At 37.0% G+C, this 25,086-nt stretch overlaps 1 protein-coding gene across 1 annotated transcript; it reads right to left on the bottom strand.

Moving 5' to 3' along the window:
• On the bottom strand, positions 1–25,086 carry LOC136245022 (uncharacterized). The gene is made up of 28 exons (XM_066036549.1): positions 24,927–25,086; positions 21,248–21,391; positions 20,691–20,812; positions 20,473–20,531; positions 20,252–20,350; positions 19,288–19,414; positions 19,092–19,196; positions 17,856–17,895; positions 17,655–17,809; positions 16,254–16,356; positions 16,028–16,193; positions 15,606–15,684; positions 15,463–15,556; positions 12,858–13,004; positions 12,590–12,678; positions 12,441–12,533; positions 9,272–9,331; positions 9,165–9,221; positions 9,051–9,107; positions 8,932–8,996; positions 8,794–8,877; positions 8,591–8,679; positions 8,445–8,537; positions 8,167–8,397; positions 8,001–8,110; positions 5,976–6,147; positions 2,484–2,586; positions 1–174 (listed from the first exon to the last, which is right to left on the bottom strand). The coding sequence occupies exons 1-28, from the start codon at positions 25,084–25,086 to the stop codon at positions 153–155; spliced, it is 2,925 nt and encodes a 974-aa protein (XP_065892621.1). The 3' UTR covers positions 1–152.

The following is a 25,086-nucleotide window of genomic DNA, read 5'->3' as shown; positions in this document are numbered from 1 at the left end:
TTCATTTTTACTCGAACCGTTCATAAATTTTATTTGTAATTGTACATACATTATAATATGTCTGTGCATGCAGATCAATAATTTATGAGAAGTATACAAACTGTATAAGTGTGAGATATGGAGTGTTTGGTTGATGGTGAAGAACGGTCACTTCATCTCTGTACTGCTTGATCCCTACAAGCATACAATCAATATTATATATATACACAAACACAAATGAAGCTACTTGACTTAATTTTGTGCAGGACAAAGGACTGCATTAAAGGTCTTTGGGAAACATGTGCTCATACGTAGATAAAATGGTACTATACTATACGTACAGCTACAACAGTGTATGTACAACACTTACCACTACAGTTAATTGCGTAAGTTAAATACCACTGTACTTCAATAACCATATGCAGGAAAGTCTAGAAACAAAGCTGCCATTTTTACGATAAATTGGGCCAGAGAAGGGACAATTTGCTCTAGACCCAGCCTGCCAAATCAGTGTAGTTCGTCATACTAAAGGACCCCATCTACAACATTCTTACTATGATGTAATGATAATTCGACATAGTCACAGAATTTAGGAGTATATAGTATTTGTAGCGACCTCCTTATTTACCATCTATTTTGCTTGATGATTTTGCTAAATTTTGCTTGGTATGTACAGTTTGCTGCAACTGTTCTATTTGAGTATCTCTTCACATGCTGTCCCCAAATCAAGAGGCTCTATCATTTTATTAGACGGTGAAAGAGGTATGAGAAAGAAGATATATTAGTGGACATTAAATCATCACTTCAGTTTATATCCATGACTGAAAAAGGGATTAAAATGTCCGTAAGTATATGTTTTTCCATTTATCATTGCTGACAGCACAAGATATTGAGTCACGGCAGTGCCACATAATGGCTTCCCTACCTTTGATGGGAATCATCCAAACTTTCTGTTGTGGCTGATTGATTGCAGAGGTCCTTCTCTGTTTGCAATGCTGCATAACGAGCTGCATATAGCTGAAAACGAAGCATAATGGCCACCTTGCTAATTATAGTAATTAATATTTGGGGTGCGCATTCAGATGAAAACAATAAGCTTGGCGCCTCTCTGTTGCAGTATGTATATGTATGAATCACCAGTCACAATAGTGTTGCAAAAATATAAAGAAAAGGTCAATTAGGGATCATAGAAATAAAAGTATTGAAACAAGGGAGTTTGAGCATCGTACACTCTGCGGAATGCCATATGAAGCGAGAATAAATCAAGCCCATAGTCTTAGCCATTAATTAGTGTTGGGTGATATTGAAAAATGAGAACGATACCATAGAGTCGGGTTGTTAAGCGCATGTGTCTATTAAGCGCATATTATTTGCTAAGGGCATATGCATTTCTTGTAATTAACCATGGATGATAAGCGCACATGGCAAAATGCGATGATAGAGCTACACACAGCAAGAAACGCTGAAAGTACTGAAAATTTAAAGTCTCCTCAAGCGCTTACGCCTCCCTTGAGGTCTCTCTTCGCTATGTATACAGCAAATCAGCCATCTGGATAGTGATAATCTCATTCATCACGAAGGATTTCACCCAGAAATGGAGTCAATTATCCTTACATACTGGCGTGGTGACCAGCACAAACTATTAACTACTCTATTACAACGTAGTGATTCCACATTACACTCACCATAATTACTTATTAGGCATATGTGCCTAACAGATAGTATGATTTTTACAAAAAGTTTCTCTGAAAAATATAAGCGCATGCGCCTAACAACCCGACTTTACGGTATATCATGTACACTAAATATCACGATATTACAATATATCATTAAATTTACAGTTAGAGACAAGAAAAGCACAAAGGGATGTAAGGTGTCATCCCACAAGGAAAAGCTACTAATGGTCAACAGGTAATAAATGCATAGTCACAGCATGCTACAGTGGTTTTTTGTAATCTTGCCGTTTCAAAATATGCATGAAAGAATTTTAAACCAGCCGCACAAGCTGTTTACAAACTATGATGTATTTCTGGTGAGCCTTTTAATGATCCACAGCTGTATTATCATGATTCTACAACAATAATCTTCAGCCCTGATTGGTTTGAATTCAATCGTGACAGTTTAAAGTACACGCATGCGTATTAAAAATGGCAATGCTACAAAAAGCCGCTGTACAAGCAGGCTGGTACTGTATCTTAAACACAGAATTTGTTTACTGTGTGTGTTGTGGGTGCCCATAAGACAGGGAACCACAGAGTGTAGTCAGGGCAGGGCATGTGGTCACCACTTTACAAAGAGAAATCTCAATTAAATTGCTACTAATCACTTAGGGATGCCTGCTCACAGCATTACAGTACCCTTTCAATGATATGACAGTATGTTGATTGACATTCTGGTATGCATACCGGTATTAACTTAATATCGTAAACTTAAATACACCAGTATACTGCCCAGCACTAGCCATTATTGAGTGCCACACATACCATAATGACAATATTACTCACGTCAATTTAGATTCAATATATCTGTGTAGTTCTGGTTGTAATGGTACTCCTGCTTCAGTTAATCTGTTGTATGCATTTAATGCTTTACTCTTAGTGGTATCATCTGAAATATAACATATTACATACATTGAGTCCATCACACTATGGAGAAAAGTCTCAACCCTTATGAAATAGCATCCTATAATATGCCAAATTAAATCCTAGTACGTGGGAGTGTCAAAGTGCCGTGCTGGGTTATAACTACCATACAGCTAGACAGAGCAGTGCTGCTACTGCATGATATATTAGTTATCACCCAGTGATAACTAACTTATCACCTTGTTGGGGAGCCACTCAGTTTTGTTCGTGACATCATACACTACGATAGTAGTGTATAGTAGGGACCACAAAGGAGTAGGCATGGCCCACAAATTATAATCACCCAAAAAACAACCTCAATTTCCCTGACGACAATGAGGCAGTATTGGTTAGGCAAAACTAAGCCCAAACAAGCTTTCAGATTGACCCAAAACACTTTCAACAAGTTGTTAAAAATAATTTATGTAACGGAATTTTCTAGTGACTGACTGACTCACTGACTGACTGCCTGATGCCTTCAGACAAGCATAACTCGATAACGGCTAAGGCTACAGGCTTGCTTTTTTCACTGTTCGACATTGCTTCAGCCCGACAGGTGCCTTTTGGCATACCGCAGCATGTGCAATGCCTTCTTCATGGACTTACCAGTGTTCTCCTTTGTGTCTTTGCTGACAGCGAAAAGTGTTGATTTGGCAATAGCATGTGATGGCTTCCCTTCGTAACGGAAATCGTCTGTATTTGTCATAGTGTCTATTTTGATAGCAGAGGCACTTTTCAAACAGTTCTTGATTCGTACTGCTGTGGTTGAACATAGCCGACAACAAAGCGTAATGGATACTTCACTTTTCAGACGATAATTATTAATATAACCTGGGGCACGTGGCACCATTTCTTTCGATATGCGTGGATTGCAGAGGTGCTTTTCGAACAGTTTTTGATTCAAAATGCTGTGTAACGGGTTGAACATAGCTGACAATGAAGCGTAATGGATACTTCACTTTTCAGACGATAATTGGGGCACGCAGCGTCATTTCAGATGCGGCATGCGTGAGCTCACCAGTCATACTAATTATTTACAAAAAAAGCAAACAAGTACACAGAAAATTTGGAATTTTCAACTAGAGTAGGGACCATAGCACATCGATATAAAGTACTGAAACAAGCTGGAGTAGTGCACGATATTAATCACAGTAAAACAATAAGTATATGTTAAAGCATACCCGCGAGTGCTATATGAAAAATAAAGTACGAGGCGCATGGCCGAGACGCTAATAAAGCACGAGGCGAAGCTGAGTGCTTTATTAGCATCGAGGCCAAGCGCCGAGTACTTTATTTTTCATATAGCACGAGCAAGGCTATGCTTTAAATGATTTATGGAACTTTCTACTTGTGTAGCTTCACCTTACACTAGAACTCGTAATTATCATGCATTGCACGAACTATTAGCAGCTTGAACATACACAAACCAGTTTAACAAAGTGACTCGTGCGTAGTTCACCATAATTTGGCATGGTAGACGTTCATTACGTCTTTTGGCAGGTTTTGCTCACAACCCACAATCGATTCTATTGTGAGTCACATGGTGAAGTATTTCTGTGATATCTCCAGGACTTGTCCGTTTACATTAACAAACGTAACAGCAACGTTACCTTCTCCCACCCATCATCGAAGCATTTAGGTATGTCTATAAAAGCAATCCAGTGGTAGAACTCGTATTGGCTGGGGTGATTGATCACTCAGCGCGGTGAGACTATCACCCTTCACCAGCTTGGGTGATTAGTCGTACTGGCGCGAGCCCCATAGGCTATTAGCCTACACTAAGGCACGTGGGCAACTGTGCTTTATTGCCCACAAAGAGTGCTTTATTGAACGAACAAAGCACTCTTTGCGGTGCAATAAAGCATTCTTTGTGGTCGATGAAGCAGTTGGCCGGCTGAGAGTGTACTTTATGAAATTTAAAGTACACTTTTTCCTTTGATCTCACCCATGTAAAGTTCTATAAGGAGTGTTATGTCCCTACTGTACTCACAATAAGAAGTGTTATATCCCTACTGTGCTCAAGATACCATTATGGAAATGCACAGTAGGGACATAACACTCCTTAGACTCTATTTAGGCTTGTTTTCTAATATACTCCACGCCTTCAGGCACAATATAACATATGCTCAAAATCTAGGTTTATCTAATCGCTATGCATTGTTCATGTGCAGTGATTTAACGAGCGCGATTATTTTGTTACGTGAGGACGCATAGTTGCCATGGCACTAGTATTATCACAAGAAAACCAGTCGCTTTTGCTGAGCCTACAGCAGAAACAGCTGTGGATGAGCTAGGTAATCTGAGTGTAATATGAAATAGAGTCTAAAGCTGTTATACGGGCACAATGTGGAGTTTATGAAATTTATAAACCCTCAGGCTCTTAGTAGCACAAGCGAAGCGAGGGCGCTACTAAGGGCCTGAGGGTTTATAAATTTCATAGACCCCACATTGTGCCCATATAACTATTATTTATTGTTTTACTGTGATTTAATATCGTGCACTACTCCAGCTTGTTTCAGTACTTTTTACCGATGTGCTATGGTTCCTACTCTAGTTGAAAATTCCAAAATTTTCTGTGTACTTGTCATAATAACTGCGAATGGTATTATTTACCAATGGAACAAAGAGCCAAATAAGGAAATATTGATACAATAGAGCACTTACACCTGCTAAATCTTACAAGAAAACTGCTAATCTTTTACACAGTAACACTACAAGTTACCAATACAATAGTTTAATAAATGTCAAGAACAGTCTGTGCTGATTTTCGCTCCAGCAATCACTACCAACGGTTACTATGGTGAAGAACTAACTTCTTTTGATAACCTCTAGCTTCATCGTTCCATCTCGGACTACAGTAGCTACTTGTTGGTCTTTTGTCCTCTTGCACACCACTCGACACCACCATACCAACTTCTGACAGAGGCAAATCGTAGCTGCTTTATAACACCGGCATTCTCTACAGTTTGTAGGCAGTATGCAGGGTCTCTCTTGTAGCTACGAAGTTGAATCTCCACACAAGTCGGACAAAATCTTGAGCACAGTGACAGGAACTCAAACCGGAACTTAATTTACTATCCGTAAACTTCTGCACACTCCCGTACACTGGGATATAAAATAGTTATATCCCATATACTCGGATGATATCATTGTTATTACACTTGTAATGGGATATATCTATAACTCGTACCTAAATATACATACAGCAACCAACAAACTGATATACACATGGCTACTATCAATCAAACATACATGGTTAAAAATGTTTCAAACATAAAATTACGCTTTTAGTAGTAACAGCTTCAAGCATACAACTAACATGTTGCTTGTACCCAACTAACACAGTTAGGACAAGATTACTATTATGTAACTTACCAGAACGTAAAATATAATGAACAATCAGTTGCTTGATATCATGCTCCATCGACCAGTTTTGTTCATGACATAAAATGAGTAGTCCCACAAGTCCATCAATCAGGTCCTGTCTATACCAACTTTTTGCTGTGTTGACACATGTCTCTGTATCTAAACATTTTAATCTTTCAGTCTATAGTGAATAGTAACCATGTATGTAACACACTTAAAAAGCAAGGTTGTTGGTAAACCTGCACTGTAGATTTCAAATTGGTGTTGTTAACTTCCCAAAAACCAAACTAGATATAACTATCACCAATTGCTAATTAAATGTTTACTAATTTTCCACCAAAGTTAAAAATTACAACATACACAGTAACTATCATGTCTTGTTTCAGCAGATAGAACCAGCTTGATTTTTTAATGTTCTACTGGCTTTTTTGTGTCTACACAACTATCTACTGTAACGATATACCTTGCCTTTCTGCATATTTCCTGGCAGAAATCAGATACAATTAGTGTAGTTTAACTCTTTCACATACTATACAATGTTGTCTATATACAAAACAATTTTATAGCTGGTTACTGTAATGGCCTCAGTATTGAAAGAACATCTGGAGAGGCCATCGTGCTTGCACATGCATCATATATAGATAGATTGAAACGTCTATTCATACTTTACCTGTAATCGTTCCTTTCAACGTAATTATTATTTTCCTAAATATTAACTGAGTGTTGTATAGTGATATCTTTCTTTATCGTACACTTAAAATATGGAAATACTTAGAAAGCATGCAATGGATAAAAGTTTGGCAAATACATACCGCACATGCAGCCAATATTGTATAATAATATAGTACAGTAATAAATTTGCAAATAAAGGTTGACGAATGTCCTAATTTGCCAAATTTAGTCATATCAAACTTTTGTCATCTATGGTAGTAAAACATCTAAGGGGTCAAGGCCCATCTCTTGGAAAATCAAAATGCTGCACTCATCATTTAACAAGCAAAATGTCTTTATTGGTCTCATCCAAAAAGTGCATCTTTTATTGCAGCCAAGAAACTGCTAGAATATCATGGACTATACAAATGGTACTGACATAGAAGTTATCTGTTCGATGTCACACTAAATGTTTTCCATATAATTACAGATCTTCGTGAATGTGTGAGGCAAGAGTGAGTTACAAGCCAAAGAACGCTAGTTAAAATAAGAAAGCTGTGGCAAATTTGCTGTGTTTATTCGTTGCTTAGTAATATCGCTTTGCAGCTGGAAGAAACAGGGCAATTGTTTAACTCCAGCTGCTCGCTGGCTTGTACCGCAGAGTTAATCCAGCCTCTTTATTCCCGTTCTTCAATTGGCTATCAATATAAGTAACTCACTTGATGTAGAGATTTCTCCCAAGTCTTTCTTCAATCGTGCACAATTGTAAAAGGTTTCATTTTCTCGCATGGGTCCCATTGATTTTTGCTTCCAAAACATGGTGTCTAGTAACTGTTACTAACTTGTAAATCAGAAAAATTTCAATGTAGAAAATTTTCGTCTATTAAAATTTTGACGTTACATATTTTCGTCACTGGCATAATCAACGAAAGAATTTGATGGAATAACTATACGTTATTATTTGTATGCGCAAATTATTTGTATAGTTAAAAAACAATCTGTCCTTTTAATTTTCGTTGAAACAACCAGCAATGAAAATTTTTGACGACGATTTTTTTCTGATTTACGATATAGTTAACAAGTCTTCATAAAATATCTTTCCCATACAGAAGCCTGGGCAATTAATTGCTTTGGATCTGGTACTAAAACAAATCCAGGATATTTATTCTCAAATAATGCACATACACTGTTGCTCTGGTAATGGTGAGATCACTTATATGCTATACAGTTTGAATTGTAGCATTTAAACAAACCAAGAGATGAAGTATCCCTTAATCAGTTTTTAGGTCCATGTGCTCATTGGAGCCCAGTTATAAGTATATACTAGAGTAACAAAGGCTGAATGTGTTTGCGTGCAAAACATGTAGTCTAGTATAATCTTACCCTAGCAATCCATCTAGCCTTATCTAAGTCACCAAATCGTATATGGGATAAAATCATAATTTGGTTAATATAACTAGGTTTTGCTCCAGAATGCAATAGCATGTTCACCACTAGTACAAGAGAAATATGTTTACAGTAATAATACACACACACATTGAATAAGTACCTGGCCCAATATTGATCTTGTCATCGGTAATTATACATTTTTCAAGTACTAATCCAAGTACAGCCTTCCTGGGAGCCGCAAAATGGCAGGTGTCATAATACGCCTTTAAAGCTCCAGCAATGTCACCAATATTACAGTGAGCTTTGATAAGAGCAGACACTATCTTAGTGGTGACTGGTTTTCCACAACTTTCCAGATCGTCAATCATTGTCATGATGTCACCGGGTTTACCTTCAGGTAGAAATTCATACCACCAGACAATACACCTTGTAGCAAACCTAGTTGCAAATAAACATCTGATAATTTATCATGCAGTGGCAACAAATGTTCACAATTCATCTTCTTCAATACTCCATTATACTTCATAACACCTGTAGGTATAATAGCTAACAGTATTGTAGTATATAAGGGCACCAATACATACCTTCCAAGTTACTCTGCTTGGAGTATCCTCTCGCCAGTACTGAAATTATAAAAGGACCGGGTTTGTAGTTGAAATATTTCGCAGCATTGCTAAATTTCAATACAGATAAACAGTGATCATGTTACATTAAGGAAGGCTAAAGTGACTGCTGGATTGCAGTATTTTGCACACTATAGTGTTGGTCATGTGTAATTGCTTCTAACCTGAGCATCATATCAGCAACATGAGCACCTCGAAAATATAGTGAGGTAACATATAATAAATTTTCAATAGCCACAGGCAAAATTCTACAAAAACAATCATAATTATATGAAATACAAAAACTAAACTTTGCAGCTTACTGAATTCCATTTTGGTAACATTCTTGTAATGCTTGATCAACTTCCTTACGATTATCCTTATATTTCTATCAAAGACAATAATATCACAACAGTACAATTAACGTGTAATAAAACTTTACTGTTATCAAAGCCATCAAGTAATACGAGTAGGCAAACTTGTCAGCCATGCCGTCCTTCTATGTAGTTCATACAAAGATAAACACTACACAGCAAATGTGACTTATGGGACGTACCTTAACTTTATCAAACAGCTTAATAGCTTTTTCCGCATCACCTTTATGTAGAGCTGACTATAAGATACATACATTATAAAGTACTGATGTTTACACTTCAGCATTACCATAATTGTGGATGACTGCTGTGATTCCCATCGACCAGTACTTATCATCCAACATAAAAGCTGTCACAGATACTGTATGTATATAAATTACTAAGAAAATGTGTGTACAAGCACATAGCAAATCGGGATTCAAATTATGAAACAGTTATGTTTTTATCCATTCGCTAAACGTTATATATTATACACAGAAAGTTTAATTTATTATACCTAGCACTACCATACTTTATCAGACTTGGGGACAAATACATTGCATAGTTGTTAATTACAAATACAATCACTTTAATACCATGAAATCCAAATACAATTGCAAATACTTCTACCATTACAAATACACGAAGAAGTGCTTTTGAAAATATCATACGATATAGCAGCAGGTAGCTTTGTCCATCTTAGTGTCCCATTTATTTTTTGCTGACATCACAAGCTATTGAATTGTGGTAGTGCATGGTGACTTCCCCACGTTTGACGGGAATTGTGTTCTTTTCTGGATTGAATGCAGAGGCATATCTCACACAGTTCTTCATTTGTAACCCTGTGTAAGTTGAACATAGCTGAAAACGAAATGCAATGGCTACTTCAGATTCAGCAATTGACAGTTGGAGTGTGTGTTCAGACCAAAGCATTAGGTCTGGCACCATTCTTTCTCTTGATGCAGTATACGCATGGGGTCACTAGTCATACAAAAAGGTGTACAAGATAATTTCAAGTTTGAAATACCTGAAGATATACTGGTGGACATTTAATCCCTAATTCAGTCATGGGTATGACTAAAATAGGATTAAATGTAAACTAGTATATCTTCAGGTGTAGGCAACCTCCTTGTTTCACTACTAATTATCAAATGGTACTGTTTAGTAGAGTTCCCCCTAAAGTGACGTGAGCATCTGAAAGTGCTGTGTCTAAATTTCATCTGCCAACCCACCTGCCTGCCTACCTCACTGACTACACTTGCAAGACTAGAGGCCAATGCATGGCCACCATTTTATGTCACAGTAACTAACTCACGAGTGGGATGTACCTTTTGTCATTTTGACGAATGTCTACCTTCTGCACTTTGCTATTCCTTTTACCTTCAATTAAATGGTCATCTTCTTCGCACCAAGAAACTATATACCAAAGCAATAATTTCCTGCATTGACATTTTCCTTAGACGCCACAGAACTATTTGAGGTGCTTATTGGACTGTAGTATCCCTGGTAGTACAGGGTAGCAGCTAAGCTAGGCTCATAAAATGATTGCATGTAGTGTTTTTCTAGTACAGGTATAGTGCTCTAGTACAGTTCTAGTTCAGTTGCCAGAAATATTTAAGTTAGTATTAGTTCTAATATTCCTAAGGCTTGTTAGAAACAATAATAGTTTGTATTAGTTCTAGTATTCATGGCTGAAACAATTTTAGTTAGTATTATAGTACCTACAATTTAGTGAGTGTTAGTTATAGTACAGTACTGATGCTATACTTTGTTATAGATATTCATTACTTTTAAAAAATGATCACTAAGTGTATCAGAATTATCATCCTATACCATTTTGAGAAGTAGAACATAATCAAAGATTTAAAATATGTTCTAACAATATATCTTCTTGTTTCTACATAAGAAGATCTCTCTTTCTAAGTTTTGTCTGTCATATGGTTTTGTTTCCCTTTATCACCTCTCCACCAGAAGATACCACCAGAACAGTGGTTGCTAAAATGTCACAAGCCACTCGAGATAATAATAAAAGTTGCTTTTGTTCTTATAAAGGTTATATAATCTTTCAGCACTTGTGCTGTAAAGTCTTAATAAATAAAATAATGTCCACTTGGTTCCACTTGGGATAATTTGAGATAATAAAGTCACTCTCTAAGGTTTCTATGGATACAAATGACCACCTGGCAGACTCCTGTAAGTGTTTGAGCGTTAATCGGTTGGCTGCAGGTTCGAGGCTGCCCAGGTCCAGAGATGATTTTTTTTCCCTTTCTGCACCTTTTCAAACACACTTTCTGTAACAACTTTAAAACAGGCTGTAGGACCAGGAGTTCTATAGACTTCAGCATTTGTGCTGTAAAGTCTTAATAAATAAATAAATAAATATGTTCAAAGTCAGGCTTTAATGTGAGAGATAGTCAGCTCACCAATCAGGTTCCTACTAAATCTCAAACAACAGCTGTTGAAGTACTATAAGTTTTAGTTTAGTTCTAGTATTGGTATACTAAAAAGCTATTAATATTAGTTTAGTAGTTCTTGTTCAAAAACTTAAAAACAACACTTTTCTAGTATAGTTCCAGTTTTTTAACTGGATTATATTGGAATTCCTAGAACTAAAAAGAAAAGGTTATACTAAAACTACTTTCAGCTCTAGTTCTAGTATACCAGAAAAACACTACATGTCTCCTTAAACATTCACAACATGCTACCACGCCTCTATGTGCTGAGGCCACACCCCTCAACAATCTAGCTCCACAAAAAAAATGGTTTCAGTGTACCGTGCCCTTCAGCTTAATCTACTGTGTAGCTGAGTAGCAAGATTGAGATACCCTAATACAGCAGTTACAGCGACATGTATATTTATAGCTATACCCTGCTGACAAAAAAGTCAACAAACTAGTGCAATAAAAATTATAGGGTTTCAGTGATAAAAGTAGTAAAAGAAAAAATGATGGTAGCTATGAGGGAAAATCCCTACTTGGCACTGTAGTAATATGCGAAAATCCCTACTTTGGCATCAAAAAAAAGGTGACAACGTGCCAATTTAGGGATTTTCCCACTTTGCTACAATGCCAAGTTCCCTCATAGCTACCATCGTTTCTTGTTTCACTACTTTTATTACTGGAACTCTATTTTGTTGCATTAGTGGATCTATAGGGACTTAAAGAACTCACGAAATGTGGCTGTCCTACGATTATCAAACTTCACTGGATAAGATATAACACTTCTTATTGTTTTACTGTGATTTAATATCGTGCGCTACTCCAGCTTGTTTCAGTATTTTTTATCGATGTGCTATGATCCCTTCTCAAATTCCAAATTTTCTGTGTACTTATTGTAATATGTTGCACCCTACTGTACTATCGTGAAAGTAGTAAAATGTCAAAATCTCTCAGCCCCACACATATGTACACAGTGACAATTCCGTAACAAAGCCATGCTAGTGACATAGGGTGTGGGTGACAAGAGCACATAGATCCTACCTCTTTTAAATCATCAGATTTATCTACACCGTGGTGTCGTATTTGAAAGGCGATCTTGCTGAAAACACTCTGTGGAATACACTCCGTCATCTCCTAAGCAGTGTTCAGTATATATAACAACACACACAACATACTTTATACATACACACCTTTTTAATTAATTGTTGTATTGTGGTCACTGCAACTGAAAATGAACAATTCATCAGCACTCCTTTTAGAAAGGTCTCTATTTGAGCACCTGTAAATAAACAATTAAGAATTAGAAATACCATCTTTCAACAAGCTCTCATGTTGTCCTTTTTGACATACACTATAAGAGCATTAAACATGCCATGCAATCATATCCTACATGATATATGATGATATGAGACTAACCTAGTACAGTGGACATTGTTAAACAAATAAGAATCAACTTACAGAAGTAATCCATGTCATTGATGTCAGCAACTAAACGTCCAAAAAAATTGGGCAGTGAATGCACTACTTTGGGTGCATACACCACCATCCGTGCAAGCAACATGGCTAGATACTCCGGCTGTCTGGATGCCTTTGGTATAGCATTATCTAGCAAAGAACAAATTAATTGATCAGCTACCACAATATGTATATTAATAATTACAGTGTGTTTAAGTTCACAACAAATGACAATTGTCACAAACAAAAGTATGTTGTCAGCTGCTATAACATTTGTGACATAACTAACAGAAGGATATGGATAACACACCAAGTGTACTTACAACAACTTGTACACTATTTATAACTATAGAAGTCACATCCCTAATTCCAAATTTTCAGATGTCTACAATAATTACACATAAAAGGAAATATGCTTATTTGAGGATCAGTTTCAAGCTTTCCATCTTGAACTTACTAGAACAAGCAATGAATCTAGCAAGAATTTGATGCTTCAAATTGTCACTGAGATTATGTACCACATAATTGTATTTTCATACATCAATTTGTCGGGGGTGTAACTAATCACTGGACTGGACTACTGGATCACTATATTTTTAGTTTTTACACATGCTAAGATTGGATCAAAAACCGTCAAAAAACCTGTACCAAAGAAAAAACTAGTTAAACCACAAACAAACGACCAACTACAACTTCTTTCTATTGAAGATACTGGAAGTGAGGAGAGAGCCCCTACATATGGTCTTATTTCCTGATGATAATGAGAACTACCCTGGCTTTTTGGGGCCACACCCTTTTCTCACACTTGGCTGTTTTGTATAGGTATCGCTTCTTCACGTATTCAATACTTCAGCTTTGGAGTTACTTTTACTTGTCTTTTTCTTTACTACAGAAAGGAGGAAGACATGAAAAGAGCTGAATTATGTGGATTTTTTTTTTATAATGATGCAATTTCCTTTTGCAAAAATTAATACTGTATGAAAATGATCATATGTCCTCTCTCCTACAAGTAGACTAACTTGTAGCAGAAATCTCTACAAGGTAACTTGTTTGTAACCTAATTATCTACAGAGTGACTTCCAGTGTAGCTGGACTCTCTTCAGAATAATTTGTTGTACATGTAGCTGAACTATCTACAAGGTGACTTGTTTGTAGCTGAACTATCTACAAGGTGACTTGTTTGTAGCTGAACTATCTACAAGGTGACTTGTTTGTAGCTAAACTCTGCACAGGATGATATGTTTGCAGCTAAACTCTCTACTGGGTGTCTTGTTTGTAGCTGATCTCTCTAAGGAGTGACTTGTTTGTAGCTGAGCTCTCTACCGGGTGACTTGTTTGTGGCTGAACTCTCTAAAGAATGACTTTTTGTAGCTGAAATCTTTTCAGGGGACTTGTTTAATACTGAATTCTCCCAGCTGAACATGGTGACTTGTTGGTAGCTGAACACACTACAGGGTGACTTGTAATACTGAAATCTCCACACACTTTACTCTCTATAACAAAGAGTAATTCAACAAGTAAGTGCATAGAATCCTTACAACAATAGGTTTACTCCTTAATGCTAGAATAGAGCATTCGAATGTTTAAATGAATTATTCGAATTTTTCTAATATTTAAAACCCACAATCCAAGTTTTTTGATTTATTGAATCTCGTTCATGCACTACATAACACCATAAATGTGACAGTCTCAGCGAAAACCCGTCTAGTTCGCACAAGCATGCGTATTGAGAAAAACAAAATCGAAAAAAAAATCGGTGAAATTATGCATGTTACAAAGAAAAATTTACAAAAGTTTTAATCGAGCCATTACTCAGGAAAAGAAGTGATAAATCAATTAAACCTATCTAACCATGCTTGCTTTTAAACCTATCTAATTTCCTTGCTTTTCCTACTTTCTATCGCTGCAATTCCAAAACTACTCCCCATAATCAACTGAAATTTTGGTGAACCATTCCTTGGACTATGCAGATAATCAGTGTTGGGAGTAATGCACTACTAATGTAACGCATTACGTAATATTATTAATTTTGTGGTAACTAAGTAATATAACGAAATACGCTATAAAAACAGGTAATATAACTCAAGTCACTTTACTAACAAACGTAACACGTTACCTAAGTAATGTAGTTAGTGTAACGAATCTAATATTGTTACTGCAAGTAACGAAGTTACTAATCTCGTTAGTAATCCACTGAGTAACGCCTAGCCACAACGAAGTAATGAAGCCTACCGAATGAAGCTTAATCACCAGCTTCTTACTTATAACCAAGATTTGCACATTGTCCAACAACACTATCATGGCACGTGATAAGGTAGTAGTTTCACATGTGACAGCTTAAAGCTGTGGACACAAAGTAATATAATATGTAATATTATTATAGTTACTTTACTTTTTGGGTAATATGTAACTGTAACTAAATAGTTCGGTTGCAAGTAATATGTAACTAGTTACTTTTACAAAGTAACTTGCCCAATACTGCAGATAATGCTGACAAAATAAAAAGAAATTTGGAAGCTGTGTGAACTAGACAGGTTTTTGCTGAGATGGTCACAAATATACATGTGTGTTAGTACTGTATGGGATACACATAGTGATCATTGCTTACAGTGGGAGTAAAGCATATGTGGTATCTTCCAAACTTCAGTCACCAGTCCATACAAAGCCTTAACAGTGTCCGGGTTCTCCAATAGATTATAATTCTATTCACACCACAACAATAATGTGTGTGATATATGAAATAGATGTTACCTTTAATACAGTTACTATTGTGTCAATGTCTCTAGCTTTCTTAGTCTGACTTCCTACAAACTTTTCAAGGTATCGAATTCTATTGAGATACACAGAATATATTAAACCATGGACAATATGAAGACTCTTAGTGAGTTGTAGGTGGCATATCACCATGAGAGATAGTTAAGTTTTCAAACATGGTAGAGGGGTTCAAATATCTTAGTGATTAACAAGTGGGAATGCCAGTTCATTAAACTACATACACACTCCCATATCGTATGTCACAGAGCTCACATACTGTTAACAACCTGGCAATACATTTTCAAGTGAAAGAGAATGCCTAGTGCCTACAATCATGAGTTAATAACATAATATACAACTAGCCACCTGACTGTACTATTAGAGTATTACAAGTGCAAACAACACACATTCACACTTACGTCACTTCATCAGCTTCCAACTGAGTGTCTCTCAACAACACCATCAAATTATGGAACTTGGGAGATTGTCCATTCTTAACAAAATTGGCCATAGCATGATAAAGGTATGTGTGGCGTACTGGTTCACCACGTTCCCACATGACCCGAACTAAGTCCATATGATAGTCTGCATTGTACAACACACAATGATAAAGGCTAGGTCACTAAAATATGTCTACATGCTCACCACATAGCTCGTATTTGAATAGAAGACATTCGAATGCATCTCTAGGTGGTATGCCTAAATCAATTACTTTACCAATCTCGCTTCCTAATTTAGCAGTATCTCCCTACAGTGTTAAATGCATCATACAGTACTAAATGTCACCAATATTAAACTTTACAAAACTTTTCTTTCACAGCTGGTTAAATTACCCTACTCGAAATGTTGTGCATGCAACATGTGACCTTGCACCTACATGAAAGTTTAGTGAGGACCTGTGAGGTGCATGTGATCCAGTGACATTCATGTTACAATAAGGATTTCATGTATGTGACATGCATACACAACTCCTGTATATTGACATGCATGCTACATGTAGGGTGACATGAGCACAAGATGTATGGTACAGTTATGTTGCACATACACTGTAGAATCCCACAATGAAATCATATACTTGTTGGTCAGATTATAAATACAAGATGAAAACTACATATAATGAGGAATAGTTAGATGCTCACATTCACCACATTTCAAGTAGAAATAGATGCCCACATTCTATACTTTGCCTTTAATTTTACTATCATCCTCTAGTGGTTAATAAGAAAACCATATTTTTGTCAACTATTTCTGGTAAAGGATAGAATTACACTATTTATATTCACACTCCCATATTAGGAGTGTTATTATATAGGAGACATTTTGTGTAATTTTGCATACCTCACGCAGGGTTATGCCCAGAAATTCCTGAGTGATAGCCTAAAGTTAACATGATATGTTGTCTGTTATATTAGAGTATATTGCATGTGTATCAGTGATATTTGTCAAAAAGTGTACTGGTTGGGTACTGGTCGGTTTTTAGAGGTACTGGTCGTTTTGAACCACAGTCTGGGTGGAACCCTGCCCACACAAAATTCCATGCAAATGTGTGATCTGTTTGGTAGCGTATCAAACAGTATGATAGTAGTATTTAAGTAGGGGTCGCTCCAAAAATTTTGCGTGCCGCCCAAAATTCTGCCATTGAAAATCAAACATGATTACCCACACATTTAGTTCTTCAGTAAAGTCCATCCGTAATGTAGTAGAAGCTATAGAAACACTCCAGAAAACAGATATACACTAAGCAGAATTTTCCCAAGTTATCTCTGGGAGTGATTCTGCATCAGGTATGTACAACTGCTCTTATATAACACTATAGCGTAAGGGTATGCCATTTAATTCCAGATGCTCCCATATTATATAGGAGAGATTTGTGTAAGGGTTCACAAATTCTATATAACATGAGAGTGCATATCTAAATAGTGTAAACTTTGTATATATCCGCCCAGTGCATCACACAGTACCTCACATTTGCTCAACAACTTAAAATTTGTTTATCATTTGAAAGTATGATAAAATGCTATTTCCACAACAAAGTTGTGACCTTACCTCACAGTGTCTCACTATATGATTCAGTACCAGTTCAATTGTAGTGGTAATAGTACCATACTGTAGATCTCCATTATCAATCAGACACTCTATTAGTTTAACAGATGCATCAAACTGTCCACGACTGGCAAAGAGGACTGCCATCTTCCTAAGATCTGTCCACAACATATATTATTACCATACAGTTGGATTGTTAGTGACCTTCAGCTGCCCAGTAAGCACTTTTTAGGTAGCAGAAGATCTGCATATTAAACACTATATGTAAACAGCTATATAGTGGATCAACACACATGCCAAGCGTGCACCATACACAGGTGTGCACACGTATGCTTATTTACACAGGCACAGACAGACACACTGCATATGTACACACTCACAAAGCAAAACCTATGCCAAACGAACCAGCACTGGGATGCCTAATGTACTACTGCAGCACCAGGATGCCTAATGCACTACTGCAGCACTAGAAACTTGTGCAGGAAAATCCTCTTGGGGCAGAACTAATAAGCCACAGGACGACTGTCTAGGTTGTCCGTGGAACCTGAAGTTTTGCAACAACCCCAATACCACTAATAAGCACAATTGGGCAGTTAACACCAGGTCACCAGACCCTCATTAGCAGCTGGGTAGACTAGCACAGTTTTTTTGCTCAAGGAAACGATAGAAACTTGGGTACAACTGTGGAACCTTTCAATTACCAGGCTGACTTAGTCACCACACACACAACACACACACACACAACACACACACAACACACACACAACACACACACAACACACACACAACACACACACAACACACATTTAGATTTGACTTGGAACTTGAAAAGAAGCCAACCAATGGATGATGCTTATCTACACAACTCATCATTGGCAGCCATGTTGAGGGCAGGTAGTTACACACTTACATCTAGATATTATGTCTTGCATGCTCTTAATAGAAGATTGTTGGCAAGTCTCACAATGGAAGATGTTAGATTAAGATTGTGGTCCAGCCAGTACTGTATATTGTCTAATACTTTAGTAAACTATCTAAGCTTTCTAAAATTACTTTAAATTAAATTAATGGGAGCCCAGGTCTCTGCGTCATACAAAAGGATACCAAGCACAACTTATTGATAGATCAAGCCTTTAGTTTCCAACCTAACAACACACATACATACATGCATACAAAGCAAAGCCAACAGCAACCTGTGAGAAAGAGAAACAGAGCTATATTGCTGCCCAGTGAACCAGCACTGGGAAGCCTGTGCACTTGAGCCTTGTGCAGACAAATCTAACACCACTAAGTGAGACAACGACAGTTGTGCATTCGCTTCTCCAATAAACACAAGGTACCTATTGATGTTATTGCTAAGCGCGCTGCTCCCCCTCCCCCCTCCTACACACACAGACACACCACTACACACATGTGTGCACGCTCATCAGTCTAACTCACAGTAGGAATGCCATCTACATGGTTTCCACGAGCCAATCCATCCAGTATTGCCTCAAATGTTGAATCCACAGGGTGAATCCCTTCAGCTACCATCTTAGCCAGTAACTATGTAAACACAATTATAACTGCACGATAACAGAACTTTACTATTTGATCAACTGCATATATTATGTGTAAACATATACTAGTATATTACCTGCTGAATGGCATCTTGGTTACCTGCTTGAGCAAAGGCAGCCAGCACAGCATTGTAGTATTTGTGATTTGGTACCAGACCAGATGACTTGAGTGAGTTTAGTGCACTATCTACACCATCCCAGTCACTAGCACAAGATATATATAATCATCATGTTTTCAAAGTCACAGACTATTATGAAAACCACACAACCAAATACAACAATCAGTCTTTAGGCTCATTCCATCGAAGCATGGTTGACTCATTGTATACTTTCTATATAGCAGAAGCATAACCATCTTTAGACTTTGACGCATGCCTCCATACTAACTAAAATAATTTTGCAAGTATTAATGATACAAGGATCCCACAGCCACTACATTACTCACCATGAACTCCACGATAAAATGGCACAATTAAGGCATCAATGCAGTAGAGTACAACGCTTTTCATCACACCACTTAGAAAACAGCCTTCTTCATCAAACGTTTGCCATGACTGTACACTGCTTATTAAACAAGGCATATATCTTCGCTACATCTGGTGCTACGGTGCATAAACTAAATTCCATTAAAATCCTCATGCACTACAGATTTCAGTGGTATACAATAGATCATGTGATCTTATAATGGATACTTGTATCATTACAATCGCTGTCAAGCTACGGTAATGACACATCTGTCATCATCGCTTCATACAAAATATCTTTGGTGCTGTATAAAACTTACATCTTTCCATTGAATTAGGTTGACATATATAGACATTGTATATATTTTCTAGCAGAAGCACATAGCTTTATAAAGCACACCTGTTAATAAACACTCATACATGACTAGTGTTTGTTTTACTATGTGGGGAAATCTGTATATTGGTATTTAAAGAAATTAATTATAACAAGCTATATAATGTACAGGGGTTTTCCCTTGGTAATACCAACGTGTCTCTTGTTTATACAAACACACACAGTAATTGGTACACTACTCACTTTTTTAGTGCCATTCCAACTGATAATGATCGATAAGCTGATATGCTGGTCTCCTTGTCCATCACCACATTAAGTGACTTGATATGATCTAGGACAGCCCTACCATGGGAACACACATGAACAGCAAAACATTGTGGGAATCAACACATGGGAATACATATGCAATATTACTGCAATAGTTTGGTGCCCCTCATTAGCTCACTAACTGTGAGTGCACATACCTTGCTTGTTCCATTTGTCCAGCCTTGCAGTAAGCCTCTAATACTATAGCAAGAGTGGTCTAAAAAGATAAGTAGAATCGTACACAAAATATTTAGCAAGAAGGTGGGTACTGGAAAGTGATAATTTTTATTAGAAACAGAATACAACTTGTACACATATAACACAAATTATTGTTTGAACAATAAAAATAAGAACACTAAAAGTACAATACACTAACAGTGTTGGGAGCAACGTTGTTGGCCTCCATGGAGTCAAGGAAATTAGTTGGTGACATATTGTAATCATCAGCAATAAACAATTGTAGTAATCGGTTGTAGTACACCGAGTGTTGTACCAGTTCTGTGTATAGATTATAAATACATAAGATACTCACTGTATAACATGCAGTTAAAACATTAAGCTAGGACACACCATGATGTATATAGTACTAGTGGAACCTCACTGTAACGGACAGTTTGTGACCACACGGACCCTCACATCAAGAGAGTGTGTTAAGGATTATCAATGTGGATAATTACTTAGTATCTGTTTGTGATAATGTCTTGATCACCACAACACCGTGGATTATATAAAACACAGTCTAAAGTATGATATTAATGAAGATATATATGCTACGATATAGATTACCAAGGTAGTAAAAGTTACTGTCATGTGTATAATAGAAACAGAGGTCTAAAGTGATATCTGATTAATCTGTTATTAGCTATACCACAAGTACATCTACTAAATATCAATTCTACTTAACAACATTTATAATAGCTAGTACTGCCATACTTGCAGTATGTAGTTTCTTCCAGACTGTATCTAATAGTTGGTGGCGTTCCTTTTGTGTATGATAGATCAAATCTGGTCCACATGACTGTAGTAGGTCCATTAGGATGGGATCATGTTCTACTGCAGGTCTTTCTGTACCATATTCTAACAGAACACACTCACAATAACCATGTACAATATTCCATTATTCTGTAGCCATAAAGGACAAAATTATTACTGGGTTATCACATAATTGACACAAAAAATAACTTGTACTTTTAAAATTTCTACGTGCATTTGAGCAGTATAAATGATGAGTAATATCTTGCGAATTATATGGTCAAGTGTGTGTCTTTTTCGCAATCACAGTTTGTATATTTGCTAAACTGCCTCAAGCAATAGAGTAAATCTATACTACTATATAGTTTAAAAACCCTTGGTAGTACACTTGTATTTTATAACACAACTGGAGAAGGCTTTCACAGTAGTCAGGTACCCCACAGTACATAAACTTCTAGAAAGGAGTATACCCCCTTGTAAAGATCTTATGAATACACTTTTAGCAGTTTGACTGCTCTATTAGAGTTGCTCTAGTAGTTTACCATTCCATTGGAGCAAAAGTTCACAATATTTTACACAGCAGTGCATGCATGCACATAAGTAACACACTACTTTATAATATACTAATGTTGTTTAAAATTGTATAATTGCTTTTACCAATTCACAGACCAGTAGGTATCTTCCAGTTACAGTGTGAGCAATCAGTAAAATTATAGGAAGTGGATAATCAGTTATGAACATGAATGGCTATTTTACCGGCATTGGTCCATTATTTAACTGGACTACCAAACACACCGGTTGTATCAAGGCAAGCTACGTGTCCAATATGCCCCTAGTATTCTACTTTAGGGCACTTGTCTAGTAGTATGCTTCAGCTCTTGTACTTTCGGGCACGCGATAGCATTAGGGTTGGGTTCAGTTTTGGTTTCTTCTTCACTCTTGTTATATATAGGTCACCTCAGTTGGACATGGGGAGGTGCGTAGCTGCAGCACGTGTGGTACAGTGGTTACAAGTATGGATTATGAGTACAGATGCCAGGGTTTGAGCCCCAGCACAGTCAACTTTTTTTCGCTTTCTTGGGTTTTTGTCAAAGTTTTTTTTTATGCATGTGACTGCCGGCACTATATCACCTGCCAAAATTATAATACTACCAGAGTTGTAGTAAATCAGCAGTATAAGTATCAACTACACATTTAAACCATAATTAGTACATTCCTATTAACAGGTGTTTCTTAATGTAATGCGCACTTCTCATAGTCGTCATTACTGCTATTTCAATAGGAACCACATGGGAAGGCAGTCTAATATCTATATCTACGGGACCCTATAAAATGCAGATGACAATCCCAGACCACGTGATCCTTAGAAAGTTTGCATCTGTTAAAATTATTTCGACCCACATATAGTAGCTGGGATCGATATAACACCATCCATTGCACTTGACAGGTTAGAGAAAATCGATGTAAATAAATCATCAGGACCTGACGGTTGGCCTCTACTCTCATTAAAGGAAACTGCTTTACAACTTAGTGTTCCATTGTGTATACTGTTTAAAAAGTCACTTAGTAGTAGCTGTCTCCCTAGTAGTTGGAAACACGCTCATGTCACACCAATTCACAAGAAGGGAAATCATTCTGCTGCTGATAACTACCATCCAATAAGTTTAACGTCACCTATAGTCCGAATTTTGGAGTCAATCATTAAAGATCATATCACACACCACATGCTCATTAACAGTTTATTTTCTCCAAGCCAACATGGTTTCATTGCTGGGAGGTCGTGCACAACACAGTTTCTTACAGCAATGGGCTACTGGACTCAATCGCTCAATGATGGCTATCCTGTTGACATTATATATTTAGATTTCTGAAAGGCATTTGATTCTGTCCCTCATAATCGACTACTGATGAAATTGAAAGCATATGGCATAGGCGGGTCTCTACTAAGATGGGTACAGAATTTTCTTTCTGGTAGAAGGCAATGAGTTGTGCTTAATGGTGACCACTCTAGTTGGTCCACAGTCTCTAGTGGGGTTCCCCAAGGTTCGATCAGTACTTGGTTCCCTGCTCTTTTTGTTATATGTTAATGATATTCCGTTATCTGTGGACAGCCCAATCTTACTATTTGCTGATGATACCAAGATCTTTCGATCAATTAGATGTGAAGCCGATTACTTACAACTTCAACGGGATATTGATATATTGTTTGAATGGTTGAAAACCTGGTTGCTTAATTTTGTTATGTTTTGCATTTAGGTCTCACCCACTCCTATGGAAATTATTGTATTGATGGTAATGTTATAACATCTACTGAATCAGTCGAATCGTCGTTGACTCTTCTCTAAAGTTTCATAATCATACTGCTATAGTAACTGCAAGAGCTAATCGTACACTAGCTGTGATTAATAAATCCTTTGAGTACTTGAACACCAACGTGTTACTCCAACTGTACAAATATTTTGTTCGTCCCATACTAGAATATGGAAATATTATATGGGGTCCACAGGTCATACTTGATCAGCAGTCAGTTGAAAAAATTCAAAGAAGAGCTACCAAGTTAGTGAGTGAAATTAAAGACTTGCAATATTGACAGATTATACCACCTAAACTTACCATCTCTCAGATATCAACGCTGTAGAGGGGACTTAATTTACACATATAGACTATTTCATAACATGCTGGACATGGATAGCTCATCTTTATTTACCCTTCGATCATCTTCTATAACAGGAGGTCATAATTTAAGATCTACAAACCCATATGAAGAAGTTTGCGATACTTTTGTCCGTGGCAAAAATGCCAGCCGGAACAGGCATGTCCAACACATTTTGATTGAAAAACCATTAAAAATTAAATTAATTATCATGTACCGCCTACCTCGAGTCTGTTTAGCAACTTTCCGAATTTGATACATGTAGAGAAACTCTCTGCGAGTACAATGATACCAAAAGAAGTCCAATTCACGGAAATTTAGGAGCGTCAAAATGGCCTAAACCGATCGGGTGTAGCAAATTTCCACATACATTTTGTATTGGACATTTCGGGGGCCTGCAATAAAAGGCGTGACACGTGATAGATACCTCAGATTCCGAACCAGATTTGGAATTAGCAGTGAATAGCGATTAAGATGAGCTATAGCAGAAGGAAATCAGAGGAAATTTAAGTGCATCATTTTAAGGTTGAAAATCACTTACTTTTTCTATGGCAAAATGAATGGAGGGTATTTGGAAGGGAACGCTGCGAGGTATTTCGATGTCTTGACAGCCATTAACCTTCACTTCATTAGTGTTACAATGAAACAAAAGCACTGTGAATTAGTTCTGCAGGTTAGTTTGCGAAAATTAGTGTTTTGTGATTAAGTCAAATTATGTCCGTTCCATGTAAAAACTTCTTCATATGCATGCTACCTGTTTGCCACGCCAACACTTTTATTCAGTAAGAATTATAAATGATTGAAATGGACTTCCACGTGATTCAGTTAATGTTAATTCAACCAACTTGTTTAAGACATACCTAAATAGATTTTATTATGATTACCGGTATGTAGTAGTTTGATTGTTTAGATCAGGTTTTTACAGGCTTTGCCTTCTTACCTGTACCCCCAATAATAATTCCTCTGCATATTCAGTACATTACTTACTCGACTGCAATCTTGCAAAGTTATCCATCACGTCATCTTTAGTGTAGATGTCCGCATAAACAATGCCCCCTTTCCGTTTCACTGTATACTGTGAAATGCTCCTAAGCTGTGGCCTCAGCTTGCATAGCACACGAACTCTTGTGCACACTAAGGACAACAT

The sequence above is a fragment of the Dysidea avara genome, chromosome 14 (genome assembly GCF_963678975.1).
Source record: "Dysidea avara chromosome 14, odDysAvar1.4, whole genome shotgun sequence".
Lineage (NCBI taxonomy): Eukaryota > Metazoa > Porifera > Demospongiae > Dictyoceratida > Dysideidae > Dysidea > Dysidea avara.
Note: the sequence above shows the minus strand (reverse complement) of the source record. Positions and strands in the feature narration are given on the sequence as shown.

What these genes read in the sequence shown, in the direction of transcription:
- LOC136245022 (XM_066036549.1), bottom strand. Translation starts at nt 25,086, where the DNA reads ATGTTGTCCTTAGTGTGCACAAGAGTTCGTGTGCTATGCAAGCTGAGG. An exon ending in CAATGACATGGATTACTTCT is followed by an intron (nt 12,679 to 12,857) that starts GTAAGTTGATTC and finishes GTTTATTTACAG; the next exon opens with GTGCTCAAATAGAGACCTTT. An exon ending in AGATGTTTATTTGCAACTAG is followed by an intron (nt 8,398 to 8,444) that starts GTTTGCTACAAG and finishes TTCTACCTGAAG; the next exon opens with GTAAACCCGGTGACATCATG.